We start from the raw sequence: 19,303 nt of genomic DNA on the forward strand, positions 1-19,303 counted from the left end.
TAGACAGATATCTGACATTGTTGATTTGCAAGAAAGGTCTAATCTGAGGTAAGATAGTTTTATCTCACCTAAGCTCAGTTGCACGTAAGAAAGCCTATAGGTGCAACTATAGCCTCCCAGTCACATGGATGCAAGCTCAAGGGTGCGACCGAGGCACTAAGTTAGTTCTGAGCTAGGGTTTGGCAGCTGGGAAGCCACAGTCGCTTGCATAACATCTTGAAGAGTGCAATTGTAATCTCCCAACAACTCAAAGGAAGGCCTATGGGTGCGAATGTTTACTATAATATGAACATGAACACTGAACTTGTGTTTGCAGATGACCGGGATATGCATATAGATATGTCATTATATTTAATTTTGTGCTACAAGAGGTTGACATGATTTGGCTGATTGATATAGATGAGTTGTGTTTGGAGTTTTTGACATGATGTTTGATAATGACTTAAGAACTTTGACTTGATGATTGAGATATGTTCTGGACTATAAATCTCACTATGATAGTGAATTTGGGATTTGACCTGTAATTTGATTTCGTCTGATGATTTGCCTTGATGACAATGCTATGTGGGCATAACGACCTTAAGTGACTAATATTGGTATTCGATAATGGTTTATATTGGCCTCCTCATTCTTAGCACATTGGTTGAAGTATTGACAGTTGTGATTTAGCATGAAGCTATCTCACAATGAATGGATGGAACCTACATAACTTGTCCTTGGTGTATGCATTTGCATTTAGTGACTTATATTATGACCATGAGGATGACTTGATTTGATATTGCTTCGTAAATGGCAACTTGTTGGCATGACATTAGAAGAATTCATGACTTGATGAGAGCTCTACATGTCACTTGGTCTAAAGAATCTGATACTGTGATATTGTAATGATTTTGATATTGGTTATGACCTGGCATCTAAACTTTGATAAGCTAAATTCGCTAATTTGGTTGTACTATATTGTGAGTCTGCGCATATTGGTTTGGAAAAGTATTATGTTTGCAGAGAGCACTATATGAAGTAAGCTCCTTGATCTTGATATGTCTGCATTGACTGTTATATGGTGATGCCAAGAAGATGTGTTGATCCAAACCTCTACTTCAAAAATGTTCCAAGCTATGACTTTGATTTTGGTTTTGGTTTTATATACCGATGGTCTATTATTGACAGGTAATGAGCCTCTGATGATCTAAGTAAGAGGGAGATGGCTTCTGAAGCTTGAAATGATGAATCATGGCATGATGAATCGATTTTTGAAATTGGGAAAAGATAATCTATATTGTGAAGCTATTGAAGAAGTATTGGAAAGTGGAAATGCAAATCCTTGGATAATGTGAAGAAATCTTGTTGAACTCAAACTTGGCAATCAATGGTTGATTGAAGCATTGATGTTCTGTTTTGAACATTCGTCCATATATATATATATATATATATATATATATATGATGTGCATAGAACCTGAGTTGATTGAGCTGCTTCATACACATTGAGTTGCCACCGAGCACCCTTCGAGATACTTGCATGAGACGATCAATTTTGATCTAAGATATTCATCCTACAATATGTGGTTGCATGAATGTACTGATGATGTTTGGGATTATTATTGATGAGCACATTTGGATGCTACTTTAGTATGAGATCTGCCATGATATCTTGGATGAGAGGTCCGTAGCATGACCGAGGTTGAGTACGATGTTGCTAGCATGGCTAGTTGTGAGGCAGGATGAAGAAGCTCCTTAGAGAGTTGTCTGAGCATGATCTGGATATGACATGGATACATTGCGATGACAAAGAGTGGGATCTAATTGGAAGAGAATCCCATATATAGTTGGGACCGAGATACTTTCATATATTGAGACAGTGCAGTTGTACGAGACAAGCTTAGGCTTGTGGTTGGCACCTCCTTGAGAGGGAGGATGAATATGGTATCTTTTGTGATTTATATGATTATTTATGTTCTAACATGATATTTGATTTGATGCCCTGTATGAACAGGAGACAATTGCTATTGAGACATGATGATTTCCAGATATGAATACGATGATATGTTGATGATTTATAGAGAGCATCGTTGATCAAGGACACTGAGCCAACTCTTCCTCCCCTGCTTGAGCTCCCAGGGTGTGGAATTGAGATGGAGGGCTCCTAGGGTTGAGGGAACTCTGGACAATAGGGTATCACCCCTATCTGTTACCCATAGGGTTGGAGATGTTGCTCCCCTATCTTCATAGGGTCGGAGATGCTGCTCCCCTATTTGGTCTATGCAAAGTATACCCCAGTTGGCATCATACCCACAAGCAGGGCTTGTTGGGAATATCACTCCCTGTCTGGCCAACGGGTTGAGAGTGTACTTGGGGTGTACAACCCAAGTCGATTATGATGCAGGTGTTCTACCACATGACTGCTTAGAGTCATTGAAGTGGAGATTAGTAGGCAATAGGATTGGGTTGAGATAACCCTATGCGATTTTGGGTTGAGAATGAGCTCCCAATGTGATACCAGGGTTGAGATGTGCTATGCTGTGTGTTTAGATATCCTATTGCTCGATATGGGGTTGTAGATGTATAGCTCCCCATGAGATTCTGGGTCAAGATATACTCCCCGATGTGGTTCCAAGTTGAGATGTGCTCCCTGATGATATGCTCTCCGATGATGATGCGAGTCATAGATCTGACTCCCCACTGATGTTTCCAAGTAGTAGGCTGCTGGCAGAGATTCTAAGTAGTAGCCCGACGAATAAAAGGTGGTAGCTTATGCTCCCCTTCGATGACAAATTATTCTTCTTTTAGATTCGAGAATGTTCAGCATATGAGCAGGGACAATCAAGAGATAAGAAGGAATAAGCAAGAGATGAATCAAGATGAACATTGATGATTCGAGATGATGGGATACTTGAGATAGGACATATGATGTCAGGATGAGATATTGATTGATGGATAGATATTGATAGGTGGAATTCTCCCTAGTTGAGAGGGAGTGTTAAAAATATGCAACTGCAATCAAATTCCACTTTGGATAGCTCACTTGATGGAGATAATGATTGCATTGAATTCCTATTTTCGAGAGGACCAAAATTGACCTAAAGATCACTCAAATTGGATAAGGGAAAGTGTATTTATGAATAAAAACCCACATGTGCATATTTGATAAGGTCGGCCCTAAAGCAAAGTGGACCCTCTTGGAAGGCTATAAATACAAGTGACCTCTACCTCATTTGGACACAATCATGAGACACTCTTCTATCTTGGTTTTTGGCTCGCACAGTTCTAAAACTCATTCGCAGAGGAATAGGTTCGCTCTGAGGTGAAATTGCAGGGTCTGAAGCTCGCATTTCAGATCTAGGGTTTTGGGCCACAGTCGTAGGCACAACACAGAAGGATCTCGACCACAGTTGCTCCCACAGAGGCTCATGCGTGCGACTGGAGCCTTCCAGTCGCACAGACAACTCACTGTGCATGCGATCGGGAGTTGGGGTTTCAGATTTATAGTTGCAGACCCCAGTCGCTTGCAAACTAGTCTTAAGAGAGCGACCGGAAAGTTAAAATCGCTCGCTTACAGTGTTTTAGAGTGTGACTCGGAAGAAAAAGTCACTCGCATAACAACTTGAAGGGTGCGACCAAAACTCTGAGATAGATCTAGGTAGATCCGACCACAATCGCTCACTTACAGTGCTTCAAAGAGCGACCAAGCAACTATAGTCACTCGACCGGGACCTAAAAGATGAAATCTTAGTCTTCCGAAGATTTCGCTCAGTAACTGCAGGGTTCGGTTGTTGACTGCGGACGATGACAATTCATTACAACCTTCATAATCAGATTCTTGAGTATAAACTTTGTTGGGTTCATTTATGGATGTTGTAGTTGTTTTTGTTGGTTAGTTGCATAGATGAAGATATGGATCATTGTACTCTCTTTTGCTGAATCATTTGATGACAATCTAAGAAGAAGAATTTGCAAGGGTTTTCCCCATAGTGGGTTTTGCCCTGGTCTCCGACCAATCCTGGTGTCTCTATGTGTGAATGCTTTTCTTCTATTATTCCTTTATGTTTCGCTACATTGATGATGATGATATTGTTCTTTCTACATAGTTGCAAATGATGATGAATAATTATGTAAATCCGAATAATGTTTTGATGTTATGGGGTGAACTTAATGTGTTGATAAAGAAATGCAATTATCAAAGCAAAGAATAATATAGCCCTAAGAAAAACTAACATTCTCAAGAGATCCAGTCCAAGTGTGATGATGATGAGTAACTCAAATGAGCTCTCATCTATTTATACATGATTTATAAATTGTAATTTTAGCTTAGAAGCCACTCAACATTATAAAAAAGGGCAACATACATCCTTTGGTCACAAGTCGACTAAGTAGCTTTACAAAAATATGAATTAGCCATCCAAATGCAAGCCGAAAATGATGATGTCATGCTAATGTACGGCTGTTGGAAGGCAACGTTGAGTCCTCTTTGTGCCAAAATGTGTGAGAGGGCTCCATAAATCTCGAACTAGGGGATGGCCCCTAACTCTCCATGTAAGTCATCATGTGGGCCCAAATTTTGTGTTTGGGGCACAAAAATTGGTCTCATGGGTCTCCTGATGATAGAATAGCCTGTAATGCTCCAATATTGAGGGCTTTGATGATGGTGCTTTCCCTCCCATGTCTCAAGGGGTGAGACAAACCTCCTCTGGGCCTTGGATCAACTGCCACACCACATGGTAAATGCTAAGCCAGTTGGGGCACACTGGTCCAAGTGCATCATCTCGTGAATAATGTGGGGCAATGAGTAGACTATTGAGGGTGTTGAAGGTGCCCATGGCGTGAAATGATGCTCTGCACATGATGGGAGTCCCATGGCTCTCAATGCTTCACCTAGGGGTGTCAATATGATCCTCTGGTGGACTTGGGCCCCAATTAAGTTGCCCAACCCATGATGAAACCACCTACCAATCACATATAATGTCCAATGTTGCATCCTCACCATCAGGTACAATAATTCATTAGTGCATCTAAGTGAACCAAGCTTGTTAATCAAGGGCACATTAAGACTTCATATGGGGCTTCCCTTCCAAATTTGGGGCTTTGATCTCGTAATAGTGTTACCTCCCTAGGTAGGAATGGTTAATAAACGACCTTATTAGGTGTTCCTAATCCCTAAGGGAAAGGTAGGTCCTTGGTACATCCTTCAATTGATAGGTGGCATATGAATGATGATGAAATGGATGGGGTCACAAGGGTCTCAAGGCCAAATGTCATGGGTACAAGGATAGCAATAATGAGGGATGTCCACATATTGGGTATATAGATGTAGGAGGGAGCAATCATGGATACATGAGTTACCCCGACCTTTGTTTTTCCACCCCTCTTTATTTTTCTTTTGTCTTTTCTTGATTTTTCTTTGTATTACTGCTCGAGGCTCCAAGAAATGAGAGCATGTTGTGAATGATATAGAGCAGTTATTACCTCCTTAAGGTGGGGCAGTTCATCGCCCACCAGGGGTTGGGACGTGCATGGGTTCCTTAATGATGTGGGGGCACTCATGGGGGCACTAGAAACCAAGGTGAGGGCCATGATAGGGGGTAGAGCCCATGCTTGGCTTTTTCCCATGTGCTAATTAATATCCCGACCATCTTTTGCATTTTAAAATATTCTTTTTCTTTTGTTTCTTGCTTGTTGCCATGATACGCTTTTATCTTTCTTCCCATTGCATCAACTTCTAAGGCAACATTTCCAAGCCCGAGAACAGGAAAACGGGACCACACAACCAAAATCGGGGTTTCCCAATTAGTGCCTCTCCTAAAACCATAGGTCAATAGGGGACATCTCACGTGACTAGTATCGAGGATTAACCCCCCATTTAAGGTGAGGGAACAAAACCACAGTCAAAGCCCTTCCTATGAAAATTTCAAAATAGAAATCCTACTGCAGTGATAATATTATTTCTTCTACTTATTAACTCAGAAATAAGTTATTCACAGTGTTCTTACGGTGAATATCAAAATAAATTCTACTGCAGTCTTCACAAATAAAATTCTGAAAGCGAATGCAATAACAACACAAGAATAACCACAATGACACAGTTATTTTTGGACAATCATCCCCGGAAAAACCCAATGTGGGAAAACCGGTGCAGCAGATGAGGGTTTCTTTATTATTCTTCAGCAAAAATCTCTTGTACAATATACAACCAACAGAATAGAAGTGAGAAAATTTATAGACGCTTCTTGACAAATCTCTGATCCAGGAGAAGTGCTCCTCAACCCTCTGAATCCCTTTGCATCTTCCTGTGTCACTTTTCCTCATGTTGGCCCAGCGTTAGACTGCTCACGCAATCCCAGCATCAACTTGACCTGTGTTGCCTCTTTCCCGTCACGCATCTGCACTGGCTCTCCCTGCTTTGCGTCTTCTTGCCTTGTACTCCCGACTGATGTTGATGCCCTCTCTCTCTTTCTCACCTGCAACTCTCCCTCTGATTCGATTTTCTCTTGCCGAACTTCGACCAGTGAAAAAATCGATCTTACTCAGGTAACTGAGTATCTGCCTCTGGTGTATTCTCCAAGTGCCCATCAAGCCTCCTCTTATAATCCTCTTGTTGATCAATCAACGGCCTAGATTAGATCCTAATCAATGGCTAGGATCATTTTGACTAGATATCTGCCTTCTTCTAGAAGTTTCACCCACCGTTTAGATTAATACCCATTAATTATTTTAATTTCCTAAGTTTAGACTTAGGGTCCCACTAAAAATAATTAATTATTTTAATAAAACTATCTCCAAGTGGAATTTCCCAAAATGATTTCTGGGTATTGGAAAATGCATGTGTCTAAGCCTCCCTACAAATTTTGAGACATAGAGCACATCCGATGCAACCAAAAATCAACACTCCCTCTTAGCGAGGAAAGTGATCTAGCAATGCAATCTATTGAAGCATCACTCTGACTTCATAACATCGTCCTCTATGTTGTTGATGTTTGCCCTGTTGTCCATCAACTACTGTGCAAATGTTGCATCTATATTGTTGCTGACCCTGCCACCGTCAACATTGCATCTGTACTGCAATTCCCTCTTAATTTTTGCATCTGTGTTGCTGCTGGCACTGCCATTGCACTGCAAAACTATTGCTGCTACTGAAACGGATTCTCTACCATACCCATATGTTCTCTGAACTAAATGAACTTATCCCTTTTGAGAGCCTTTGTGAGTATGTCTGCTGCCTGATCTCCTATGGGGACATATTGTAGTTGTATTACCCCACGCTAAACACAGCCTCTGATAAAGTGACATCTGATATCTATGTGTTTCGACCGATCATGAAATACTGGATTCTCAAAGAGTTTGATACAACTCTGATTATCACAGTAAACCCTGGTCGCTTCCATCCTTTTTTTGAACAAGCTCACAAGCAATTTTCTGAGCCATATAGCTTCGCACGTGCTTGTGTTGGCTGCCATATATTCTACTTCTGTTGAACTCAGAGCTACCGATTTTTGCTTCCTGCTGCACCAAGATATCATTCTTGATCCAACACTAAAGCAGTACCCTGAGGTACTTTTTCAATCTACTGAACTACCTGCCCAATCTGCATCTGTGAACCCATTCAATCTAACATCCTCCCCTCGGGAGTATTTCAACCCATATTCGACTGTTCCGCGCACATACCTAAGAATGTGTCTAGTTGCCGCCCAATGCACCCCTTTTGGTTCCACCATGAATTGACTAAGAGTGTTGACTGCAAAGCAAATGTCCGACCTAGTATTGACTAGATACATGAGCGACCCAATGAACTGCCTGTACAAGGGGGTCAACTTCTTTGTCTCCTAATGCATCTATTTTCTTCCAGTTGGTGATCATTGGAGTAGCCATGGGTCGACTATCCTGCATTCTGAATCTCTTCAGAATTTATGTAGCATATCTTCCTTGTCCAAGGAAGATCTCCCCATTATTCTACCAAACTTCCAATCCTAGAAAATAATGCATCAACCCCATATCCATCATGTCAAATTCAGCTTCAAGATTCTTCTTGCAATCCTGTATGAGCCTAGATGACTCAGTTAGGAACAAGTCATCTACATATAATACAAAAATAAGTGGTTCATTCTCTACCATCAAATAGTAGAGATTGGGATCAACATCACTCTTGACAAATCCCAACTGTTGCAAGTAACTATCAATCCAACCACACCATGCTCTGGGTGCCTGCTTGAGCCCATACAGGGCTTTCTTTAATCTACAAGCATGAGTTCTCTTCTCATGAGTTTTGAAGCCTTTGGGCTATTCTATATACACCTCCTCTTCTATCACCCCATTCAAGAACTTTGTTTTGACATCCATCTGGTGAATCTCCCATCCCAATTGAGCTGCTATGGATATAACGGATCTAATAGAGGTGTATCAAGCAACTGGGGCGAAGGTCTCTTCATAGTCTATTCCTTCTTTTTGAGCATACCCCTTTGCCACGAACCTAGCCTTGTACTTCTCTATACTGCCATCTGCAACATACTTGATCTTGTAGATCCATCGTGATCCTACAACTGATCTATCTTTTGGTCTAGGTACTACTTCCCAGACATCATTCGTCATGATAGATTTGTATTCTTCTACCATGGCATCCACCCATACTTGGTGTTGAATAGCTTCTTGAAAGCTAGAGGGTTCTTCAACCTGAGCTACCAATGCCTAGTATCTGCCGGTTGTCTACGCTGCCTTTTCTCGGTTCTAGGAGCTCCAACGAACTCCTCTACGTCCCTCAATGTTTGTTGTACTTCCCTGGTGGTTCTACTACTAGTGGTGGGAGGCTCAACTAACTCCTCCTCCTGATCTTGTTGTTCCATCTGTTGAGAACTACCTGGATTTCTTCCTTCTGAGGAGATACTGGTACTGGTCATTGTACTCTATCCAGGTGTTTGTCCTCTTGCATGTCCTCCTTGCTGCCCTTACTGCTCCTGGATTAGTGCAACATCTCCTCACTGAACTTCTGCAGGCATCTCACGAAATTTCCTAAAAGCTCTATCCTCCATGAACTGTGCATCCTGTCTCACTACAATCTTCCTGCTACTAGGAATGTAGATTTTGTATGCCTTTGAGGTCTCGTTGTATCCTACGAGATACCCCTTTTCTGCAGTTTGATCCAATTTACTGCGCTTCTCGTCTAGAATGTGACAATAAGCCACGCTTTCGAATATCTTGAGAGGATTGGCTTCCGGCTTCTTCCCTGTGAAGACCCCTTCGAGCGTTTTCTTCCCCAATATCTATGAGGAGTTCTATTTTAGATACACATAGTTGTGTTGCAAGCTTCTGCCCATAGATACTTAGGTAGATCCTGATCATACAACATAGCTTTAGCTGCCCCAACAATAATTCTATTATTCCACTCTACTACTCCATTCTGCTCCAGATTATATGGAGTTGTCCACTCTCTTTTGATGCCCTCCTTTGCACAGAAATCTGTGAAGTATTTGTTTGTATATTCTCCACCATTCTCTCAACACAATACTTTTATCTTTTTCCCTGGCATATTTTCAACGAGCTTTAAACTCTCGAAAATGATCAAAGACCTCATCCTTGGTCTTTAAGAAATAGATCCAGGTTTTTCTGGAGTGATCATCAATAAAGGTGACAAAGTATTCGCCACCACTAAGAGCTCTTGTGGACATAGGACCACAAATATCTGAGTGTATCAATCCTAATACACATTCTGCTCTATTGTTACTTCTGGAAAAAGTTGCTTTAGCGTACTTCCCTAGTACACACCCTCTGCATAAGTCATCATGTTCACTACTAAGGACTGGTACTCCTGTAACAGTCTCTCTGAGCATCCTCAATGCTCCATGGTGTAAATGTCCCATTCACATGTTGTTAAAATTGGCAACCAGGGCAAAACTTCATGTGGGTCATCTTATTCATGGCTAATAATATTTTTATTAGATTCCTCTCGTCGAGAGGTGTAGGATTGATGTAAAGATCATCCAATTCCTATAAGTATTCATGGAGATATGAATTTATTTTGATTATGGAATTATTATCAAGCCGACCTACAACTCATGTAGGCTCAGAAGCCCAACAGTCGCATCCATTCACCCACCAACGTTGTGTATAAATATAAGAGGAATTTTCCTCATTTGGACTCACTCATCTCATCACATCTCTCTCTCTCTACTGCGCAGATATGAGTCTCTTCTCTACTGCGCTGAAATGGGTCTCTCTCTCTCACACATGTGAAGCCGGAAGCTGTTGAATTTGAAGTTGCAACTGCAGAAGCAAAGATTGACTTGCGTGGCCTAGAATATCTCCTCCTTGGAACTGCGATGTAGGTTCATCTGAACCTCCTTTGAAAGCCACAACTTTTGGTGGTGGAATGAAGTCAATCCGACGAACAGTTTGCAAGATATCGACTGCCCTAGTTTGAAGCCAGAAACTGCTGAAACTGAAGCTGCAACAGCAGAAGGAAATATTGACTTGCGTGGCCTAGAAGATCTCCTCCTTGGAACTGCGCTGTAGGTTCATCTGAACCTCCTTTGAAAGCCGCAACTTTTGGTGGTGGAATGAAGTCAATCCGACGAACGGTTTGCAAGATATCGACTGCCCTAGTTTGAAGCCGAAAACTACTGAAACTGAAGCTGCAACTGCAAAAGTAAAGATTGATTTGCGTGGCCTAGAAGATCTCCTCATCTGAACTGCGCTGTAGGTTCATCTGAACCTCCTCTGGAAGCCGAAACTTTTGGTGGTGGAATGAAGTCAATCCGACTGTCGGTTTGTGAGATATGGTCTGCCCTAGTTTGATAATGAAGTTGCTAACGCTGATGCTACTGATTTAGGGTTTGCTACTTTTGGTGGTGGAATCAAGCCGATCCGACGGTCGGTTTGTGAGATATCGTCTACCCTAGTTTGACAATGAAGCCGCTAATGTTGATGTTGCTGATCTAGGGTTTTCTACTACTGATATAAATCAGATTTATTGTACTATTTCTCTCTGCTGAATTATTGAAGATAAAAGAAGATTTGATCAAAGGGTTTCCCCACACATTGTGGGATTTGTCCCTGGCTAGCCGCCACATCTTGTGTCTCTTGTCTTGGCTCATTTTCTGTCAATCGTTTAATGTTCTATTTGCACTTTACTTTATGTACATGTGATTGCTAATCTGTGGAATATAATAAGGAAAAGGAGTAAATTGTTATAAGCATAGAATATACCATAACTTAACAAAGTGATTCTCTGAGAATTTGAATCAAGAAAGAGTCATGTTGTGTTACTTCTAAAATTAATTTTGTTTTTATTATGTTGATCTGCACTCTGAAACCCTGCAGCCTGTAGCTGTATTACATATGTAGTACTTTTATTGTGTTTAATAGAGTGTAAGAAGCGTACTTTAAAAAAGAAACTGAACAAGAGTTTCTAATCACTTTCTCCAGCAAAATAGTTGAAAAAATCATTTATATTTTAGTTGGGTTGGTTGTAATATACCTAGGGGGGATACTATGGGGTACAAAGGGAGGTACCCAAGGGAATAATGTAATAATGGGATGGGCCATAGTAATAAATAAGGTGGTTAACCCGTAGCATGTAAGGAACCACAAGTAGTTAGTAATAATGTAATGGGCCCGTGGTATTAGATAGATGGTATTGAGGGAACCATGGTAATGACCCATGATATTGTATGTATGAGGCCTATATAGAGACTAAAGACTCCCCATTGAGAGATGTTAAGGAATATTGTATGAACAGGTATATGGCTTGTGGAGTGTTCTCCTTTCTTAAGGAGTGAATGTATGGTGTTGCCCTACTTTAAGAGTTTTGATATCAATAAAGAAGCATTTCTATCTATTTCTATCTTGTTATTTCTTGGGTTTATTTGCATTGTCTTATATTTTCATATCAGATTTATAACAAGTGGTATCAGAGCTATAACAAGTGATATCAGAGCACTTTCTTGGCAAAAGTGGAGAATTTTTTATTTATTGTTTGCAGGAATTTTTTGGGTCGGCAAGTTTGCAGATTAGATTTGTATGTTTTGGTGCAAAATCTTCAAAATCTAATTGCAGATCTGAATTGTTTGTGAAAAAAATACCCAATTTCAAAAAAAAATCGACCGAACCGGAGTCCGGATGAGGGAGATACCGCTAATCTAAAAATCAGTGGTGTTGCAGACAATTTTTCGGGGCCGCGAATTTGCAACGCAGATCTTGATGTCCTGGTGCAAAATCTGCAGAATCTAATTGCAGATATGGATTCTTTGTGAAAAATTACGTCCGGATGAAAAAAGATATCGCTGATCTAAAAATCAATGGTGTTGCAGACATTTTTCGAGGCAACAAATTTGCAAATCAGATCTATATGATTTGAGGCAAAATCTTAAAAATCTAATTGTAGATCTAAATTGCTTATGAAAAAATACCCAAGATCAAAAAATCAGTCGAATCGGAGCCCGGATGAGGGAGATATCGCTGATTTAAAATCAACTATTTTTCAGCAATTTTTTGTGACGGCGGGACAGTTGCAGCGTGGATCGGCAATTCCAATGCCTAGATCGGGATTTCTACCACATGGGAAGATGCAGAATGGTTGTTCCATTTCCGAAAATAGGTCATAATAGGGATTCTGAGCAATATTGACGAAATTGTGGCCATTTCAAATTTTCGCCAAGTGAATTTTTTTTTTCAAAACCCTCTTCATGGCGGTTCTATGTTTTACAGGAAAAGATAATGGTCTTACTATTGAAGAATACATAAAACAAAAAAAGTCAGTATTTGCAAAAGATTGGAAGGATTTAGTGTGACTTAGTTTCAAAGATGAGGCTGCCAAATGGTGGTTCTCACTTGACAACAAGCAGTTGACCAAACTTTCAGATGCCGAATTTGAAAGAGTCCTTTTAGACAAATGGTCTCGTGCTAGAAAAAGGAAAATGAGACACGGAAGGGGTTATTTTCTGTTAGTATCTCCTTATTGCAGGTTCATGGATTGATTCAGCAGGAGAAGATCGTTGTGTCTATAAATTTTAGTTGCAGGCATAATTTTATCAATATTAAAAAAATTGCAAGTTCCAGCCAAACACATTGAAAATACACAGGTTGATAATGAGGATGTTCAAGTTTATAAGGATTTGAAGCTTTCTATAGATAAGTATGTGTTGCATGGTGATTTTTATACTTCAGATATGGCTAACATGGATGTTGTTTTGGGATATCCTTGGATGGAATCTGTGGGTACCATCAATATTAATGTGCAGAAGAAATTCCTAAAGATCTGGTATAAAAAGAAGAAAATTACATTGCAGAATATTTCCATTAAGCCACAAACAAAGACTAAGAGGCAGTAGCACAAAGCTCTAATGAAACTTACACATCAGATGATGAGCCTTTGATGATCGACAATCAAACATAAACAAAGACTGAAGCAGAAAAAGTTACAGGTGTTGATACATCAGATGAAGGCTCAGTGGTTGAAGTAATATTGGAAGATAAGCAACAAAAGACGCCAAAACATGTACCAGCTACCATTCAGGCTCCATTAGGTGGTGAATTAAAGCAAAAGACACCGTGGGTTAACACTTCAGCATATCACCACCCACATCACCCCACAAGAAAACAACCAACAAGATGGCAACGAATTAGCCACAAAGACAGCAACCCCCGCATGACAAATAGAGAGGAGCGAAGATCCACCTACTACACCTCAACACAGAAGAGCTGCCAAGGTCAACTTTCATCTCAAGCGAGCGAGGCACCAGCAAGATCGAGGGTTCACCTTTCTCTTGGATGGCTAGATGCACGTCCATGGTACCAGTGGACTACTCTTTTGAGTAGATCTTATTATTTGTGTTCTTCCCATGTTTCGGAGACGAAACATGTTAAGGGGGTGGAATGTAGTATACCTAGGGGGGATAATATGGGGTACAAAGGGAGGTACCCAAGGGAATAATGTAATAATGGGATGGGCCATAGTAATAAATAAGGTGGTTAACCCGTATCATGTAAGGGACCACAAGTAGTTAGTAATAATGTAATGGACCCATGGTATTAGATAGATGGTATTGAGGGAACCATAGTAATGACCCATGGTATTGTATGTATGAGGCCTATATAGAGGCTAAAGACTCCTCATTGAGAGATGTCAATGAATATTGTATGAACAGGCATATGGCTTGTGGAGTGTTCTCTTTCCTTAAGGAGTGAATGTATGGTATTGCCCTACCTTAAGGGTTTGATATCAATAAAGAAACATTTCTATCTATTTCTATCTTATTATTTCTGGTTATATTTGTATTCTCATATATTTTCAGGTTAGAACTATAACATTGGTTAAGAGAGCCGGTGTACCAATTTTCTCATTCATGTGGAGAAGGAGGACAGAGTTATAAGCAGTTAGAATTAGTCATGCAAACAACAGCTTCATCTATAATCCCCAATATTCCAGGGCAGACCACTTCAACCATTAAACAACAGAAAATATTAAGCTTTATAATACTCATCATAATACAATAGTATTGCTATACAATGTCATTAAACTATAATAACAACTACATATGCATATTTTTGTTAGACTTTACTCAGCTAGCATATCTATTTAATGCTAGTTCTAATAGTGAGCATATTACCCAGCCAGTTGCTATATCAATCCTAGACCCCCCACTCACCCGACCCCCACTCCCCTGCCCCACTAGTTATTGTGTATACCTTGGATTATAGTAAATATGAAACATGCTCTTTGTGGCAACTGCATGAGCTGCAGCAGCAAGCAAACCCAGATGCATACTTCGGCTAGAAAGCACTGAAGAAGGAATGACACATTGCTGCCGTGCAGCTCTTCTTATTCCTAACCTCAATTCTCCATTTTCATCCCTGTTCATGGCAAAGGAATCAAACATTTATATGCATAAGGCAAATGCACTTTACACAACAGTGTTCAAAATGCAAATATGGTAAATATTTCATTAAGCAATATATGCAAATTTCTCAAAGACATTTGCAGACCTCAAAAAGAGAATGGCATCTCCAGACACAAGCCTTTTGTGACTGACAAAAACACTCCATCCAGTGGTCAGCAAATGTCGGCGTGGCTGACCTGCAAATTAATTGCAAATGGCCCACTGTCCTTAGACTGACAGATTACGACGACCATGTATAATATTTCCTATCACTCCATATTTTAAAAAAATCCAAAATGACATGCAAAACCAAATTCAAAATTGGCATTCATTACCCTGGCTACTTACCTCTGTAAATGTGCCTAAATTTCCAAACAACTCCATGCAAGTCCTTTGCTACAAGCTCTTGAGAAGGCCGCTCCTGCTTGTAATCCTGCCACAGAATACTATTAAAAACATTTTAGCTTTCAAAATGTATTCACATCAACATTAAACTTACATACAAAAAAAGTTAAGAACTTCTTACAACATAAGCTCAACTTATTCCACAATGCTACAAAATGATGCCATATATTATCAGAATAATACTTGTAAACTTCCATGGAGATTGGGTCCTAAATGAAAATTGATTACGCTTTCTTTATCTAGATGCTGACCGCTAACCACTTATCAAGAGACAGGTGTTTCTATACATTTTTTACAGGGGCATATCACCATCCAACGTGACTTAATGATCATAATGACATGTTAATCAGCAACCCCCTAATGATGATGCATCAGCCTGCGCAAAGCGAACTATAGGAGCAGAATTTGGCCAAAATGAGCCTTTCTGTTTAGAATTCAGCTTATAATTGAATTCGGACAAATTCCTCCTTAATCTCGATTCGTACCATAGAAAATCTTATAATAAAAACAGTAACTTTTTAACTAAAATTTTAATTTAATAATAATTAAACTAAAATGGCTTGGATTTATGAAATGGACAAAATATTCCGTAAATAAAGTGTATTATGACATGTCTATGGGCCTTTGGATTGAAGGTGAATGGGTATAGTTAAGGCACTCCTTGCTAGAATGGGTACATGGAATGGGTACATGGTCAAGGCACTCCTTGTTATAGGTCACCGATTCAAATCCCCTATAACTACGAATATTAAGGTTGACATACAAAAAAATGTATTACAAAATCTCTGCTTACAGAAAGCACTTTAAAACACGTTCACAAAAAAAAAATTCAATATCATATGTTTTTTTCCCATTACAGACCTGTATACTTCCAATTTTTCTTCAAATTATATTTTTCCAATAGGTTTATTTTTCCAAATCATATGAAATCCCAATTCGAAACTGAATTGGAATTCATATATGGTGAGTATGGGCAAACATAACACTATTTTTAGGTCCATCCAAACCTTAGTGGAGGCCATAGCAGCTCTCCGCTTTCACTGACCTTGCTCACCTGTCGTAATTGATTAAATCCTACCTGTTTCCACCTATGGAAACATTTTGAGGTCAGCTGTTCTTGCTGAGATGTAACGAAAGGCCTGCCTTCCAAGAGTGGCATTCTATAACTCTTTGAAGCCTTTCCCACCATAATATAACAAAAATAAAAGTGCTTCCAATACCAGAAGGGGAAATTTTCTTACAAGGGGAGGAAAGCAATCCTCCGCAGCTCTTCTGGGGACCGAAAATCCACCATGGATGCTTGTATCAGAAACAGTCAAAGTCTTACAAAACATATGAGGAATGCTAGTACTGGATGTATTCACTTGCTGTTCCTCCTCTTCCTCTAAGGATTTCTCTGTTGGCTGTGAGAAAATACATCAACCCAGTTACAAAGAAATCCATATAGGGGATATAAAAGATTTGTTAACAATTATTGTAAGGAAGCATTTGTTCTGACATTGAATAAGAATACCTCTGGGACAGGAACTAATGTCAACTGTGCATAGACCTCATCCGTCTCCTGATCAGCCTGGTAAAACAAGAGACAACAAGTACACATATGTAAATGCAAAACCTTCAGCCATGGTGCGTAATGTGCAAGAAACCAAACAGAATACAAGTCTTAAAACGCAATGAAAATCAAAGCCAACCAATAAATACAACTGACGATTCAATAATTAATTTTCATAAATTTGAACAGTTGAGAAACCAGTCTCACATGAAGTTTTACACAGAGAACTCTACAGAAGATTTGTGTCGGAATGTTGTATGAAGGCATCTGTTGATCGGTGTCCTGGTTCAGGGATGCAGCCACCTGCTTATTTCAAAGTATCCAGATGGATTTTAACACAATATCTCACCAAAATGAGCATCAAAACATGCTACGGAACTGCATTTTGCTCTAACTTCAATGAATTCAACAGAAAAATGGCTTGTATGGGTCAAAATTTCAACAAGAAACTGCATTCTGGGATAGCACAGAGACAATCAATCAAACATTACCTGCTCCATGTGACCCTGAGGGAAATACACGACATAACTGCCCTTCGCAGGCAGCGAGGTGAGAGGACCCGCAGAGGCATGCCAGAGCTCGGAGCATATAGGCACTGCCATTTCTCCATTGCCACTATTCTCTGCTGCAAGAGGCTTGAACCCATCACCACCTTCCAGATCAGCAATCTCCATGAACCAGCTTGAATTCCACCCTGAGCAAGCCCACTAGCTTGAATCTCCAAGTGGGTCTTTAGAACTTCCAATTGGAACTTGTCAAATCTAATTTTATGCAACACAGGTGATGAGAAAAGAAAAATCCCAACAGCAATTGCTCGGGATCTTTTATGTATATGCAGAACGTATCCGATAAAACCTCTAATTGCCTTGGAAGATTGATTAATCCCAAGGATAACAACACAGCCAAGCTCACCCTATTTCAGAGCTCCGAACAATCCCAGAAACCTCAGGTATGTCCATTGCAACCGACCCATTACTCAACATGCTCAACTTAATCTCGTTATCCTTCCTTAAATCACAATTTTCGGTACAAATCTCTATCGGGTATTTCTGTCCTGTTATCCCCTCATTTTTTATGAAATGGTGATGCGAATTCCTTTAGCCTGTTTGGATAAATTATTGTCCATTTCAGAACCGTTTGGTTGCTTTTTCTTCAATGGCATAGACAGTGAGTATGTGTCCAGTACTCACCGGCCCTCCGTGCTCCTCTTTCCATGTGCAATTCCTGCACATTGCCTCTGTTTCTGTTCCCTCCTTTTATATATATACACAAACATTTAATATACATATAGTAGGGAGGACTTTTGTATATCAGGTATTTCTGTCTGTATAAATTCCCACTCTGCACACATTCTGCTTTGCCCTCATCATCCGCCCACCACTTCTGTTTGTCCGCCTCTGACACTTGTCCAACCTTGTCTCTGTTTGCCTTTTATTTCAAATAAACCTTATTTTAATTACTGTGCAAAGGTTCATTGTAATTTTATTTTCGTTAATGTCTTTGTGCAGATATTTGTCATCAGCACAGTTTAATAATCAAGCCACGCTCTTTACATTCACAGAAATTATGATTCAACCACAAAATATGTATTTCAGAATGGGGGAGAAAAACATTGCGAGTTTTTTTTATCTGAGCTCATGAAGTAAAGCTGTTTTTTTAAGTTGCATGCCTGGTAAAAAAATAACAGCTTTGAAGCAGGATGGTAACACTTAATTAAAAATATCAATCAATTTTAACATACATTAATACTCTAAATATATTTCAAAATAAAAATACATTTTATACTATTTAAATGAAATCGGGAAAGAAAAAAGATCTCCATGCTTGTCAATTTTAAAGTTAGAGATGGATTAAGAGAGACACAAATTATGAACATTAAAAAATGGTTTGAATATTCGAATTTCTGGTTGTGGAGTGGCAATCGATTTAAATTAAAATCCAAAAAAGGTTTTCAAAATATTTGTTTGTGTTTTATATTTATTTTTAATAATTGTAGTTTTAAGGGTTAGTTTAGTGTTTTAGAGTACGTGAAGTTTTTTAATTTTATTGGTAGTCATGAGTTTTATTTTTTTTATTTTTTTAGTGTTTTAGAGTCAGTTGTGAAGTTTTTGATATTGTTGGTATTTATCGTTGTTTACCTTGTTTATCATCCACAAAATATAGATAAATATTCTCGTTTTGTGCTATAAATACTCTCGTTCTATACTTTCATTGCATATATATATTAATTATCATATTTACGAAAATATATAAAAAGCAATTTTAAATTATTATTAATCTAATAAATCAAATTATTGATGAATGTTTATAGATTTAAGATATTGACACAAGTGAAAAAGACCATTGTAACCACAAATAAAATTAGCAAAAATTTAAATCCTAAATTAAAAATGACTTCTCTAACTTAAAAATTTAATAATACAATCATAAATAAGATAAAAATAACCTAATAAATTTGAATACAATTTTTAATTGAATAAAAATAATAA

The 19,303-nt window shown here is 39.1% G+C and overlaps 1 protein-coding gene across 2 annotated transcripts in view; it reads right to left on the minus strand.

Annotated features, from left to right (window-relative positions):
* Positions 1-18,180, minus strand: part of LOC149237555 (auxin response factor 4-like) — an 88,841-nt gene extending 70,661 nt beyond the window's left edge. Inside the window, exons 1-7 of one of the 2 annotated variants that reach the window (XM_089372691.1) lie at positions 17,306-18,180; positions 17,022-17,117; positions 16,776-16,832; positions 16,504-16,665; positions 15,206-15,290; positions 14,964-15,054; positions 14,667-14,831 (exon numbers count right to left, since the gene is read on the minus strand). In XM_089372691.1, coding sequence (XP_089228817.1) covers positions 14,667-14,831; positions 14,964-15,054; positions 15,206-15,290; positions 16,504-16,665; positions 16,776-16,832; positions 17,022-17,117; positions 17,306-17,488 — 839 coding nt within the window. In that variant the 5' untranslated portion in view covers positions 17,489-18,180. Of the gene's footprint in view, positions 1-14,666; positions 14,832-14,963; positions 15,055-15,205; positions 15,304-16,503; positions 16,666-16,775; positions 16,833-17,021; positions 17,118-17,305 lie in introns of those variants that run through there. The other variant, XM_089372692.1, reaches the window with a different exon arrangement.
* Positions 18,181-19,303: the final 1,123 nt, after the last annotated feature.

The sequence above is a fragment of the Pinus tabuliformis genome, chromosome 8 (genome assembly GCF_031772625.1).
Source record: "Pinus tabuliformis cultivar Carrire ecotype Pingquan chromosome 8, CPIR1, whole genome shotgun sequence".
Classification (NCBI taxonomy): domain Eukaryota; kingdom Viridiplantae; phylum Streptophyta; class Pinopsida; order Pinales; family Pinaceae; genus Pinus; species Pinus tabuliformis.